The following is a 14,572-nucleotide window of genomic DNA, read 5'->3' on the forward strand; positions in this document are numbered from 1 at the left end:
GAATGGTCAAAAAAGCAACTATAGCCAGGACTGTTGAAGAAAGGCCCAGGCTGACTTCTCCCTCATTTCTGCTGCTGTTACCTTTCTGGAAAAGCCTGCTGCCCAGCGCTTTGCTTTTGCTCTCCACAGTGGGAAGACTTGTCCTCCTCCAGCACTTCCCCCACCGAGCAGCAGGCAGGTCTCCATGCCACGCCCAGGAAGGCTTAAGACCCAACGAGACCCAATGGAGTCAACACGCCATCCTCCTGGATTGAATCCTCGGGTCCCACAGCCAAATGCCTTAGTACCTGCAACCAGCAGTGGTTGCTGTGCCTCAAGATGGTACGTGCAGAACGAGAATCGTGGATCTTGTCAGTTAATCAGCACCAAGGAGATTGTGATCCAGGAGGGCCGGCCTCTCCTCTTCTCGCCCATCCACAAGGGGAACACCAAGGGGCCTGCTACTGGCCCCAGCTGGAGGCTCCTTGGCACGAGGCTTCCAGACCGACAGGTCCTGGGGACTGACGGACAGGACTGCAATCTTAGCTCCCTCTCATTGTAAAAATCAGACACAGAAAAATTGCACAATAAGGTGAAATTACAAAGTAAAAGAGAAAGCAGCAGCCATGAGCAAGAGAAAGAGGTGAGCAGAAAGACAGCCGTGAACACCATGCTGCTAGGAGCCCAGCAGAGGTGAGGACACAAGGCGGCCTGAGGGAGAGAGAGAGAGTTTTGGCTTTATTGAGAAAGATTTATAGAAGAAAAAGAGAAAGCCAAGAAGGAGAAACCCCTTGTTGAAAGACAGGTTTCCGCTGTTTGAGATGGAGCACCACAGGCAGAGGGCGGAGGCAATGAGGGGCCCTGCTCCTCGCCCCCTGCTGTGCCCCCACCATGAGGATTCCTGTTCTCAGCACTTTGGCCTTAAGGAGACTTGAGTTTCTTAGTCCGTGGGGAAGTTCCATTCTCTGCTTTCACCACTCCATTTTCATGGTAACCTGGGCAGTGGAGAGAGAAATATACAGGGTGTCTGAGACTGAAGCAGGAGGGGACGGCAGGATGGGGCAGCCCCCGCTGCTGCACAGGGCCAAGTCAGGGGGATACAGGGACGCAGCTTCCCACGGTGATGGGAAGCCAGCAGATAGCCCCCAGTAGGGTCCTGCCTTCTCCACTATCTTGGACAAGTGGCCCTGTTTGAGGGGCTTGGTCTCTGTCCTTTAGCAGGAGGGACCTGGGGGTGACACACAGTAAAACTCAGAAGCAGGCAGATGCCTGCCTGCCCCGGCCTGGGGCTAGGGCTAGATGCTGGCTGAGATCACTTAGAGCTCCCAATATCCTCAGTTCCTCTGGGGCCCCTGCAGGGCACCAACCCATTTCAGCAACTCTCAGGAATGGTGGCAACAGAAGGGAGGGGCATGAGAGGCTATAGGGACAGGCCTTTGGCAGAAAAACTGCTCTCTTTCTACTGTTGTTAAAAATACCTCCGTGTGCTCACTCAGAGAGGTACATGTGACCGCAGCCTCAGGCCCTGCACCTCCCCTGCCAGCCAGGTCACACCCAGCTGCACACGTTTCTGGTTCCTATACACACGAGCCCTTGCCAAGCAGGTGGCTACCTGGGGAAAGGCCAGTGAGTCAAAACCTAGAGCCTGGGGCCCACCTGCGTCTAGACAGACAGTGCAGGATTGGCAGTACCTGGGGACTTGGTGGGGGAGGTGATTCCTACTGTGCATGCCCGAGCCAAAGGAGAAGTGGGTGTCCCCGCCTTGCTGCCTACCTAGCACTGTGTCCCTATGAGTCATTACTGAAGACAGAGGAGGAGTCAGCAAACTGGGAGGCAAGGGCAGGCAGAGATATGGAGCAAAGGGTAGGTGAGGACAGTGCTACTAGGCAGCACAGAGAACGGGTGCCAGCAGCGGCAGCAGCGAAACTTGGCTGGGGTACAGAAGCCACCCTGAGGACATGTTTCCCGCCAGAGCTCCCCACCCAGCCATGGCCCTGCCCTGCAGTAGCCAAGGCTCCAGCCCTGCCCATAATCTTTCCTTGGCCCACACCCTGACACGTGCCAGTCAGAGCCAGGAGCCCCAGGCCCAGGAAGGAATTGGGGAGGAGGAGCCACAGGACTGGTCTTCCAAGGAGTACCCATGGAGTCCGGGACCAGCTCCTCCCTACCTGTTCCAGACAGACCTCGCCTGGCTCTGCTCTCTGCCAAGGGCCCTGGCACTCACCACATTCCCTCTTGATGAGCCTGGCTGGTAGTCTTGGGGCAGCTGGGACTCTCCGCTTGGCACTCTGCTCGTTCCAGTATTCCCGCCAGTGCCGCAGCTGGGAGTGGATGAAGCGCCACATGAGCCACGCCTGGGCAGCACACACCAGTAGCAGCACGCAGAGCCTGTGTGGGGCGAAGGTGAGAGGGGCTTGAGGAGGGGCCACAGCCTTGGGGCAGGGTGGGGGCAACAAGGGGCAGCTCCCGTGGCCCCGCACTCAGGGCCTCACCACCACCATCACCAGGAAGAGAGTGTGCTCCAGTCAGTCTCTGCTCTAGCACACTGCAGGCTTGGTAACGTGACGGGGCTGAGCAGACTGGAAGGAAATGGCAGTGGCAACAGACACACATCCAGGTCTGCACTCACACTGCTCCCAGGCCTAGGCAGATCCATGGCTGTGTCTCCTTTGCATCCACAGCACAGAACAAGCTAATGGAAGCCCCACAAATACTGGTGGAATTCCAGTAACTTGAATTATGATGCAGCTGAAATAATTCCTGAAGAGCGGCTGCTCATCTTGAGTGTCCCTTAAAAGCAGAACAGCCCTGGAGAAATCACCCCACCCGCCCCCGGGCCCATGGGCTCATAGACACACTCATCTTCCTCACCATCTCATCACCACTGGCCAGGCCATTGAGGACATGGCTTTAAAAAGCCCACACGAGGCTGTAATGATCAGCTGAGGCTCTGGATATGAACCTCGGCACCCTATGAAGCACTGGACACATGTGAAGGAATTCACATTTGGACAGACACCCAGATTACAGTCTAAGAGAACCAGGGCCAGGAAGTGAAAATGGTTTTGATGGAAGCAGAGGGCTGGTATCTCTCCTCTCCTCAGGCCTGATGTCCAGAGATTTCCGTTAACTATCAACATGCAGAAAATTCAAGGGCTTGCCACCTCCTGATCTTCTGTATAAGTTGTATCAAGTTCAGAAGGTTCTTGGCAGTGCTCAGGGAGCCCTGACCTATTGCCTCGGGCTTCTGCCCAACTCACCTGCAAAGCAAAGTGTTGAAGTTCCCTTTCTCAGGATCGAATGCTTGGTTTTCCATGCGAGCCAGTCCAAAGCCAATGGCCAGCACGGCAAGGGTGAGGATGAAGAGGCGGGTGACCCCAAAAACAGCAGCCCAGGCACTGAATCTGTTCGCAGAGGCAGAAGAGAAATGTCAGCCTTTAGAGCCCTTAAAGGAACCTTCACCCACTTCTCCAGAAGGGACCTTAAGTAGGAAGAGGAGTCAGGGTGGCCTAAGAGGGTGCTTGAGGGATAAGACAGCCAGAATAAGATGTTCCAGGATTTAAAAAAAAAATGGCCTCAGGATGCTGCCTGCATCATAGTGGGAGCAGGCAGTGTGCACCCAGGAAGGCACCCCCCAGTCATCCAGGCCCCACTTACAGCTTCTCATTGTTTTCGTCTGCAAAGTAGAAGAGTCGAGCCATGTGGAAGAGGAGCTCAGTCAAGTACTGCAGCAGCAGCAAGATCAGGCCCAGGCGGCTCAGGCTGTGGGAGAGACTAGCCTTACACTCAGCTCAAGATGCCAGACAGAGCATGGGCCACTGCATGGGCTCAGCCTGTCCCCTGTGCCAGGGCTCTGCTTTCCACCCCCACTTTGTGCAGCTGTTCCTATGTCATCCTTTAAGATTCAGTTTAGCTGTCATACCTTTAAGAATTTTTCCTAATATGACCCGCTGGCCTTTGACCGGTCTGTCTGGGTCAGGTGCCCTTGCCTGCTCCCACTGTGAACCTGGCCTATGTTCTTCCCCGTGCTTCCCCTCTGCATTCACCACTTAGGCTGGAACCAAGCACATGAAAGGTGCTCATGGCAAGTTTGCCAAGCTCTGAGCACAGAAATATGAGGTGTCCCTGCTGTCTGACTCTGCACTATGCAGGACCACAGAGCCGAGAGGGCACAGAGAAGCAGGAAGCTCCGTCCACGTGGTCCTGCCTGCACCTTCTCCCCTGGTCCTCACCATACTCTACTGGGTGACAGCGCCACTCACATGACACATGAGCACCCAACACAGGGCAGAGCTAGCACCACCACACAGACTGCAGCCCTCAGAGACCAATAGCATTAACGCTGCTCTTGGCCTCTGGCGCCAGGGCCAGGGCTGAACACTCCCTCACTTCCCTACTCTATTAATCCAAGTCACCGGTTCTCACAGGATGCCTGGGGGCAGGAGCCAGGAGACAACTGGCTGCAGCATCTCCAGGCACTCCAGCAAAAAGTTAGTATACACAGAGGGTGCTAAAAGAACTATGCACATTTTAAGAGAGGAAACAACTATGTTAAAATTATAATACTCAATATATACCTGTAACAAAAGAACAATCTAAGTTACATTAGCATCTCTTGTAATTGCAGAAGTCTAACATGACTTGAGAAGTACAAGTTTAATACATGTGTTCCCTTTCTTAAAATGTGTATACTTTTTTTGGCACCCCGGGTATATAGCAAGTTCTCAAAATGCCATCCAAGAGCGAGGCAAGTACAAGGCTTTCTCCTGCGCTGCACGGATAAAGCTCAGAAAAGGCCCAAACTATCAATGGCATCACTTATTCATCAATAGGATTCTTTTCATAACAGAGACTCTCAAGGCCAAACACTATAGCAACACTCTCCACTTCTAGAACAACCAAGAAGCAAACGATTCTCCATTTTGTCATAAACAAAGGGAAGGGAACCCCAGAGTTATGAGCAGCATGAGCCACTGGATGCTGTGAGGCAGGAGCCAGCTTGGGGAGGCCTACGCCCGGCAAAGCCACACCTAAGGGCCAACATCCTTTGAGTTCCTGCTTGCTCGCTCTCATGTTTGGGAAGTCACTCTTCTGGGTTCGCACAGCAGGTGACACAGCGCACCACAGTGCTCACCACATTACACTGCCCTTCTTCCCGGCTACAACTGTCTTAGCCACGGAGGTAAAGGAACTGTTCATTTTCTGTCTCTATAGTCCTGTCTTAGCATGGTACTCAGCACACAGAGTGCGTCCAATAAATGACTGCTAATTAAATGACTGTGAGGACAAATGCATGGACAGAAAAGGGCAAGGAAACCAGGCTGGCTCCAGGCCTTACTCACTTTAAGAGGTATGCTCCGGCTATGTGGACTAGGTACAGGCAGATGTACTGGAGCTGGCGGGGAATTTCTTCCTGGAAACAAGAGAAACAGGTGGTAAACGTGCTCATTCCCCCGCTGGAGATGTAGGGAATTTCAGGAACGTGCGGGGGTGAGAGAAGCCAGGCCGCTCTAACACACACTCTCATGTCACACCAGAGCCCATGCATTGGGCCACTGAAAAGTCCAAGGGCATTCAGGTCCTTGCACCTGGTAGTAGAGGGTAAGGTTGGGGTTGAGAAAAAAGAGACAAGCACTGGGGAAGAGGGCTTTTAGAAATAATTCAGAGAAATGATTAATAAGTTTTTTAAAGACTGTAGGAATGGCAAAAAGCTCTCCATTCTGTATCTAGAAGAGAAGAGTTATATTTCCTTCTCTGGTGGAGGGGCAGGCAAGAGACTGACCCTGGCAACCTCCTTTCACGGGGTCTGCGTGGTGCTTTGGCAGGGAGAGGGGCTGACTCAGCATTTTACTCTACTCCTCAACACAGTCCCAACACAACCCAACACTCCATGCTGCCAGAGAAAAGGGAGGGGAGGCCCTGCTGGGAATAGCCAGAGCAGAATAGAGAAGTGAGCACTCACCTTCCGTACCTTCTGGAAGTACAGCTCAGGGAGCGCGTGCAGCCAGTAGGCCAGCTGGCACAGGTAGAAAAACTTCACCTGGAAGCTAGAGATAGGGGCGAGTCACAGATGCAGGACAAAGGAAAATGCCCAGCAGGTGCTCACCAAGCACAGGAGGGAAAGGCCCAGGCCACTCTGTGTGTGAAGAGCTACTCAGGGAAGCCCTGGCTTCCCTGCTGGCTTGGGCCCTCTCCACACATAAGACCACTTAGAAAGACACAGAAAAATCCATGGATAGAAAAAAATAATACAGAGGGCCAGGCATTGTGGTTCATGCCAGTAATCCTAGCACTCTGGGAGGCCAAGGCAGCTGGTTTGCCTGAGCTCAAGAGTTCAAGACCAGTCTGAGCAAAAGCAAGACTCTGTCTCTACTAAAAATAAGGAAAACTAGCCAGGTGCTGTGGCAGGTGCTCCCAGCTACTGGGGAGGCTGAGGCAAGAGGATCACTTGAGCCCAAGACTTTGAGGCTGCTGTGAGTTACGACACCACAGCACTCTACCCAGGGTGACAAAGTGAAACTCTGTCTCCCTCTACCAAAAAAAAGAGGAGAGCTTCTTCATCCTCAAGGAGGGAGCCAATCACAGACCAGTGTCACTGGAGATGGCAACTAATACATATGCTGAACAATGAACGGATCTAAGCAGCAAGGGCAAAGTCTACCTCAGCTCAATATCCTTTGGTGCTGATGTTCTTATAGGTCTCAGAAAGGCAAAGGGTGGCCTCCTGAGGGGGATGCCCTCCTGGCATCCTGGTAGCACTGAGAGAGGGAGACGCAGTCTCTGCCCGAGCATCGGCCATGGGAGGCTGGAGGGAGATGTGCGTGAATGTGAGTGGGTTGCTGAGAAGGTGTGAAACCCTGAGAGCTACATGGACATGCTCTGCTTTCGGGTCTGTCTCATGCAGTTAGGCACCTCTGTGAGAGGGGTTGGTACAGATGACACTTCATCTGGGGATTCTCGGCCCGCAGGCCCAGGGTATGATAGCATCCTCCTGCCAGCTGGCCCACTGTGTTCTGGCCACAAACTGGGATGAGAAGGCAACGGACCAGCTCGCTCCTCCCTGAGGACCAAGTCATGAGAATACTCACGGGAGGTACACGTGTGGGTAGTCTTCCCAGAGGCTTCTTGGGTTTGTTAAGTATCCTTCCTGTAGAGGGTAAGAAAAGAGACCATTCAGAGACAGATGTGGACATGAGACCCACTGGGGCCCAGGACGCACCTAGTCCCCACCTGCTGAAAAGAGGAAGGAACGAGAAATATGAAAAGAAAAGCCCCTTCTGTGTGGAATCCCCTAGTACTTGGCTAGGTGCTTTAGTGTCAGGTTGGAGAAGGGAGCCATACTCTGGGCTCTGAAGACCTGTGCCTGAACATGAGTCCAACACTTACTATTCCATTGCATCTTCTGGGCAATGTAGTTAGCTCCAGTCAGCTCATGTGAAAAATGAAGACAAAAATACCCACCGTCAGGCCAGGCACAGCGGCTCACACCTGTAATCCCAGCACTCGGGGAGGCCGAGGAGGGTAGACTGTCTGAGCTCAGGAGCTCAAGACCAGCCTGAGCAAGAGAGCAACCCCATCTCTAAAACTAGAAAAACTAGTGGGGTATAGTGGTGGGTGCCTACAGTCCCAGCTACGTGGGAGACTGAGGCAAGAAGATTACTCAAGCCCAGGAGTTTGAGGGTGCTGCGAGCTATGACGCCATGACACTCTACCCAGGGTAACAGAGTGAGACTGTCTCATATATATATACACACACACACACACACACACACACACACACACGTATGTTCTTTTAAATGCAAATTTAGCTCCCAATAAGAAAGGGAACCCTCTCTCCAGGACCCAAACAGATAGGAAGCTAAAAGCCGGAGCAGTAAGGCGCCACTGTAGAAGCCTTGAAGGTGTTATTCTTGGGGTTAGGGTTTCTGCACCCACGTGGGAACAAAAGATGTCTTGGGAGGTAGGACCTAAGACTTTGTATAATCAGGACCCCCGAAAGGCTATAATCTAGAAAGTATTTGCAGATCAACACAAGAGAATGGGCTCGGTGCCTGTGGCTCAAGTGGCTAAGGCGCCAGCCACATACACCTAAGGTGGCGGGTTCGAATCCCCAGCCCAGGCCGGCCAAACAACAATGATGGCTGCAACCAAAAAATGGCCAGGCATTGTGGCAGGCGCCTGTAGTCCCAGCTACTTGGGAGGCTGAGGCAGGAGACTCGCTTGAGCCCAGGAGTTGGAGGTTGCTGTGAACTGTGATGCCATGGCACTCCACCCAGGGAGATAGCTTGAGGCTCTGTTTAAAAAAAAAAAAAAAAAAAACACAAGAGAATGACCGTATCTGCTCAGCCTGGGCTCAGGAAGAAAACAGAATTATTACCCCAAAAATCTACAACCTCGGGTTCACCCTGAATTTGGAGTTCAACTCCACAGGACCACCTGTGTGGTCCAGGAACCAGCAAGCTAAGAAATTTGTATTAATAGTGTCATGGGCCAGTGATACTCTGGGGACAATTATTCCCACAGATAAAACTTTGGTAAAGATAAATTTACAGCTGGGCGCGGTGGCTCGCGCTTGTATTCCTAGCCCTCTGGGGGGCCAAGGCAGGAAGATTGCTTAAGCTCAGGCCTTCAAGACCAGCCTGAGGAAGAGTGAGACCCCATCTCTGCAAAAAAATAGAAAAACTAGCTGGGCATTTTGGTACACTTCTGTAGTCCTAGCTACTCAGGAGACTGAGGCAAGACAATTACTTAAGCCCACAAGTGTGAGGTTGCTGTGAGCTAGGATGCCACGAAACTCTACCCAGGGCAACAGAGCAAGATTCTGTCTCAGAAAAAAGGATGAATTTACAAAGCAAGTTTACAAAACACAGGAAGAAACGATCCACCACAAGCAAGATCAGCCACACTATAAGAATCCAATAAAATATATTGGATGAATGAATGAATGATGGATGCTTTAGACAGTTTCTCCCTTCTGAAGAAAGATGCCTCTTATTTGTCACTCAGAAAAAGCAGAGAAGATGCGATTAGTATGACCTCATTTTAGAAATAGGGAAATGGAAGAAATTGACAGGAAATGTCTCCTGAAAGGAGATGGTTTTCCAAAACCACTGTTGAAATCTGAGCTAGGCCACCAACCTCCTGGTCCAGTAACTTCAGGCCAGTTTACTTCAGTAAATCAGAAAATCAACTGAGCTGGTAGTTTTGATGGAAATAATGCTGAGAGCCTCCAAAATCCACACTGGGATCAAGGGCGGGGGGTTCTGCAGCGCTCCGGAGAACACAAAGGCCAACACATCTTGGTGGGAAGAGACCTAGGTTATTATCTACCAAGTGAGGGCTGATCCACCCACCTTGGAGTCACTAAGTGACCTCTGGCATGTCAGTATACATTTTGAGTTTAGTCCACAGCCCAAATCTTGTCACCTTGACACAATGACCTGATAGGTCCAATCAGATGCATGTACCAATGCAGTCAAGGAAACTTAGTTTAGAAAGAAAAGGCATGAACTTCAATCCCACATGGCCTCACCTCCTGTCTCATGAGCAAGGCCCTCCTCCCTTGGTGCACACAGATGGAGGTGTGGAGGTGGAGGACCCTGGTACTCCCACGTGGCACTGGTGGTGGTCATGGACAGCTCCTTCAGACACACTGCTGCTGTCCATGCCTGTGTCCCCCCTCCACCCACACATCCACCTCCAGCTGTAGGCTACCTCATTCCAGGGAAATCAGAGGTGAGAATGTCTCTTCCTAAAGGAAGCAGCAATGTGGCTAGCACAAAAAAACTGTACTTCTGGGACTGGGGTGGTAGAGGAATTTCTGCCAGGAAAAAAAAAAAATTGGCCAAGAGAGAAGCAGTACTGACAGAAAATCTAAAGCCCAGATAATCTTGTGCTTTTACAAAGGAATGGTGCTCAGCTCGGCCTCTTTACTTAGAAGACAAAAGGGTCAGAACTTGGAAGCCACAAGCAAAGAAAACTCCTCAGAAAAATGCTGCCTGCTTGCAAACGTCCAATCCACTGGGGCTGGAGGAGGAGGGGGTGGAAGGGGAGAGCAGGGGGCTGGAAGAAAAGTGACTCATTGCTCCGAGAACAGCCTTTTCCAGACCTCTGTCCAGGCAGCTGTCTCGGGGCAGATCGGGGCTGAGGCACCCTGAGCTCAGGCACGCAAAGCCCCTGAGTCCCCAGGGGGCCAACTGTGGCCCAGGGAGCACCTGTAACCCACCCCAAATCCTATCCACCCATAGACCTCGGCAGATGGTCTGGAGGAGCTTTTGAAATCCTTTGTTCTTTTCTGATTCTACAAATTGACCCATGAGCTAAGCAAGGCCTCCACCAGCTGGAACAGCCCCTCCTGGTTCCCCAGCAATCTTCCTTTGTGGTGCTCGAATAAAAAGAACCAAAAAAACAGCAGAATCTAGACATAACACAGGCAGCTGCTGCCTCGGTTCAGACACACCTTATATCATGCGTCCATCAGGAATCACCACGCAGTAACAATCTGCTCTAAAGCAAATAGTCGGTTAGTGGAAACCAGTCCTGATACAGGACTAGCACGGAAGGAAGACCCTTCCATACTGAGTTCTCACTGACCAGTAGACTTTAGGTTCCAAATTTAAAGTCAGACATCCCCAGGAAGTCAGACTGGGGAGACTAAATGCCCACCACCCAACCCTGCTGTTTCCACTGGAGATTTTTTTCCCCGTGAACAACAAAGAGTAGATCAAAGGTAGATTAAAAGTTGGAAGTTGACATTCTTACAGAGTTACTGGTTGGTCCAGCCACATTCCTACCATCATCACTCTACCGGTGTATATACAGACAGAAATTTCTGAATCAAACACCAAAATAAAATTGGTATTTCTGGTGAGAAGAGTTTGGGGTACATGTTTTATTTTTCTTTAACTTCCCTATATTACTCATTTTTTAAAAAAATGATCGTCTATGATGTCTATAAAAATAATTCCCTACTTAAAAAACAACTACTGCAGGCTGGAGAAAGAAGACGCATTTGCAGTTCGCTCCTTCATTCTCATGGCGGGTGTTCAGTGAGCACTCAGTACAGGGCTGGTGCTGCAGCAGGGCACACAGCAGTGAGCGTGGGGCCTGCTAGCAGCAGCTGAGGGTCTAGTGGGAGAGACAGACAGTGCACACACACAGACAGGAAACACGCCAGCAATGAGAACATGCAAATGGGGGTGTTCTCTGAGGAGGTGACACATAGGTGGAGACTTGGACAGTAAGAAGGAACCTCTGGCCATAGTATGTCAGGGACCGAGCACTTGAGCAGAAGAGCCACCCCTGCAAAACCCAGGAGGCAAGGATGGCCAGGAGTGCTCAAGAAAACAAGGCAAGGGCTGGGGGATGCGGCCAGTGAGGGGAGACAGCAGCTTGGCAGGGCCCAGATTGAGCGAGGATGAAAAAATGATTTTGGCAGTTAAGCCAAGAAATGTGTGATTTTATTTATATTTTAAAGAGCCAAATCTCTGGCTGAGCAGAAAGTGGACTGGGGTAGAAGGGTACAAGAGCCCCCTTCTGGAAAAAAGATACTCAGGAGTCCAGGCAAGAGATGGTGGAGGGTTGGACTGTAGGTCAGGGGTTCTCAACCCTGGAGATCTGGGGACAGGTAATGTTTGGTTGTGAGGGCTGTCCCGCACACTACAAGGTATTTAGTAGTATCCCTGGCCTACACAAACTAGATGACAGTAGCACTGTGCCAAATGTCCCCTAGGGGGGCAAAATCTCCCAGGGTCAAGGAACCCTGGACTAGGGGAAATAGCACAGATAGAAAGCAGTGGAATCTCCCTGTGTTCTGGACGTAGAGCTGCCAGGACTCACTGATGAACAGACTTGAAATGAGAGAAAGAAGATGAAACATCTGCATCAGAACAGAAAAACACAATTTACAAAAAATAGCTACGTTTACTCCTTTTACAGAACTCCTTCTCTTTTTCTTCAACCACTTTCTTCCCAGGCAGAACAGGAGTCAAATGGTGTTATCGGGAGCTGGGGTCTCTAGAGTTTCCCCTGGTCCTCTTTCCTGTTAGGTATATAGAGTGGGTAACTGGCTCTTCCTGGAGTGAATATGTTCCCTAAGGAAGGCCCACATGCTCCCACGCTAATTCACCATCAGTGCCATCAAGTCCTTCGAGGACTAGAGAAGCAGAGACAGCAGTCAGTGTTTCACACTCTGGAAGGGGGTTAAGCAACCTGGCTCTGGCCTCCATCCCATGTGTCACAGCTGGTGTGGAATGTGGGAGTGGGGTGAGGCTGAAAGGGTAAAAGTGATCTAGAGATGAGGCAATGCCTGCAGGCTCATTTGATGTCGTTGCTATCCTAAGGCCATTCTGCTTCAGAGTAGCATTAACTCAAAATCAAGGATTTTAGGAGAGGCCTGAAACCCAGAAGTATAGAGACTTGTGTGCACTGCACAACGGCAGGGGGCAGCACTCACACAATGTAAGTCTGCTGGAGAGGATAGACGTCTAGGTCCCTCATTTTAAATCCCCAGTGTTCTGCTTAGGAAAAATGTTCTGCGATAAAATGATAATACACAAAGGACATGTTGACTCCTGCTTTGAGAAGATGAATTCAGCACTCAGCTGGAGACAGAGAGTTCCTTACAATGAGAGAAGACAGTGCTGGTGAGGGGTCTGTGGAAGGCAGAGAAGGAAATTTCTAAGAGGTCATAGTGTTGCCAGATTTTCCAAGCCATGGGCCTAGATTCTCACGGGACCAGGTTACAGAAGGACGGTGCTCCAGATAGGGGTGAGTGCTAATTAAATGCTTCCTTGCACGGCAGGCAGGGTCTTGTTACAGAGAACCCCAAAGGACTGTCCACATTCCTTTGTACGAAGGAATTTTGCTGTTATCAAAGGTTGCTTGGAATAAGACTGCTATTGTGTAGAAAGGGGAGGTAGATAAATTATCTGGTCCTCCAGGCATTTGTCAGAATGGCATTGACTCTTACAGGATTCGATGTGTGGACAGGGCAAGGCTGCCCTCATTTATGGAAGGCCAAAGTAGTAAAACAGATGTATGCTGGACTTGAAACTAGACCCCCAAGTCCAAACAATCCTTGCCACTTCAAAAACCATGTGACCACAGGCACACTGCAAAATTTGAGCTTGAAACTCTTTAATCTACAACACGAGTATCAGAATGAACCATTTATCTTATGGTACAGTGTTCGTAGAAAGGACTTGTAAAACAATACAGTGTCATGCAGATATATGGTACTGTTATCGCAGTATCACCTAATAATTCTAACAGGTGTTTACTTGGACAAGATGACTCTCTCCAGCTATAAACTAACATCTATACTATTTGGCCTCTCACTGCACTACCGTAAGGATACAAAAATAGTTCCAGCTCTAAGAAACTTGCTCCGTGCTCTCCCCCCCTCCCCCTTAAGCCTTTCATGGTCATTCTATCAGTAATCCAAGAGAGACCGGGCTCTCCACTCTTCAGCAGTCCCAGGATCACTCACCGTCACTACCACGTAGAAGCACCAAATCACTGAGCTGAGATGAAAGACGACCAGCTGTCCAGATTCATTGAACTTGCTGTGCTTGACCTTGGAGAGATGAAGCCGTTTGCTGATTTTCTAAAGAATAGAGAAAATACCTTATATTATTATATGAGTATAACCATGTTGGGCAGATTTCAAGCTACTGTTCTCCCCGCAAAAGGGTTGAATATCATAAGAAGGTTGAAGCCATAATCCAAGTGCTTTAGCGCAGGCCTACTGTGTGCATACTGTGCTTAATTTAGGGCAAGCATCCTAAAAAAGCGGCAAGATGAATGCCCAGCCTACCCCCTCACCGTGCTGGGTCTGACAGACCCAGAAGGATATCTTGCCATATTTCAGACAGCTTTTTCCTCATGTAGTAAGTCCTGCTGTCCCACATGCTGACTACAGAAGGCTGTGAGAGGGGACAGAAACTAAAGTGTGGCAAGGAACATCCAGTCAACAAGACTGGGTTGCAAACTAGGGGCAAATGGATTCAGGGCTGCGGTTCCCTCCAAGGCAAGGCCCTCCACACCAAGGCATCTCCCCAGGCAGGTCACTCACATCTAAGATGTACTCCTGAACCACAGCGTGCAAGATGACGGTGATGAAGATGTAGAACAAGATGGTGACCAGGTCCTTGGGGCCGTAGTGGTAGTGCACGGTCTCACTGTCTGTGGAGGTAAGAGGAGTCCCGTCAGCGTCCCTGGGTGTGGGCAGAATATGCCATCTGTATTTCCCACAGAAGAAGGTTTCTGCCCCAGTATCCTGTCCAACCTGTCTGTTTTCCTCGAGAAGTACCAGTGCGGAGGCTAAGTAGCACCAAGCTCACCGCCATGCTGTGACGGCTGTGTATCTCCCAAATCTGGGCAAAGGAGCAGAGATGTTAGGGACCACAGCTGGAGACAACCAGCGTCCATCACTGGCTCTACCGCTCCCTGACTGTGTGACTGTGGATAAGCGACTAAATTCCCTGTGCCTTAATGTCCTCTGTAAAATGGGACTATATAGTTACACTTCATCAAGGAAGTACCGTGTGGGAGTCGAGAGAGCAGACTCAGAAGTGGACTGCCACTTTGTGTC

At 50.6% G+C, this 14,572-nt stretch overlaps 1 protein-coding gene across 1 annotated transcript in view; it reads right to left on the reverse strand.

The window, feature by feature from the left end:
* Nucleotides 1-694: 694 nt before the first annotated feature.
* The window catches only part of TRAM2 (translocation associated membrane protein 2), a 75,763-nt gene continuing 61,885 nt past the window's right edge, over nucleotides 695-14,572 (reverse strand). Inside the window, exons 3-11 of the mRNA XM_003789643.2 lie at nucleotides 14,054-14,163; nucleotides 13,469-13,585; nucleotides 7,068-7,126; nucleotides 5,942-6,026; nucleotides 5,322-5,392; nucleotides 3,637-3,741; nucleotides 3,240-3,383; nucleotides 2,204-2,367; nucleotides 695-974 (exon numbers count right to left, since the gene is read on the reverse strand). Coding sequence (XP_003789691.1) covers nucleotides 901-974; nucleotides 2,204-2,367; nucleotides 3,240-3,383; nucleotides 3,637-3,741; nucleotides 5,322-5,392; nucleotides 5,942-6,026; nucleotides 7,068-7,126; nucleotides 13,469-13,585; nucleotides 14,054-14,163 — 929 coding nt within the window. The 3' untranslated portion in view covers nucleotides 695-900. The remainder of the gene's footprint in view (nucleotides 975-2,203; nucleotides 2,368-3,239; nucleotides 3,384-3,636; nucleotides 3,742-5,321; nucleotides 5,393-5,941; nucleotides 6,027-7,067; nucleotides 7,127-13,468; nucleotides 13,586-14,053; nucleotides 14,164-14,572) is intronic.

Source organism: Otolemur garnettii, unplaced genomic scaffold, assembly GCF_000181295.1.
Source record: "Otolemur garnettii isolate 467f Iridium unplaced genomic scaffold, OtoGar3 scaffold00035, whole genome shotgun sequence".
NCBI lineage: Eukaryota > Metazoa > Chordata > Mammalia > Primates > Galagidae > Otolemur > Otolemur garnettii.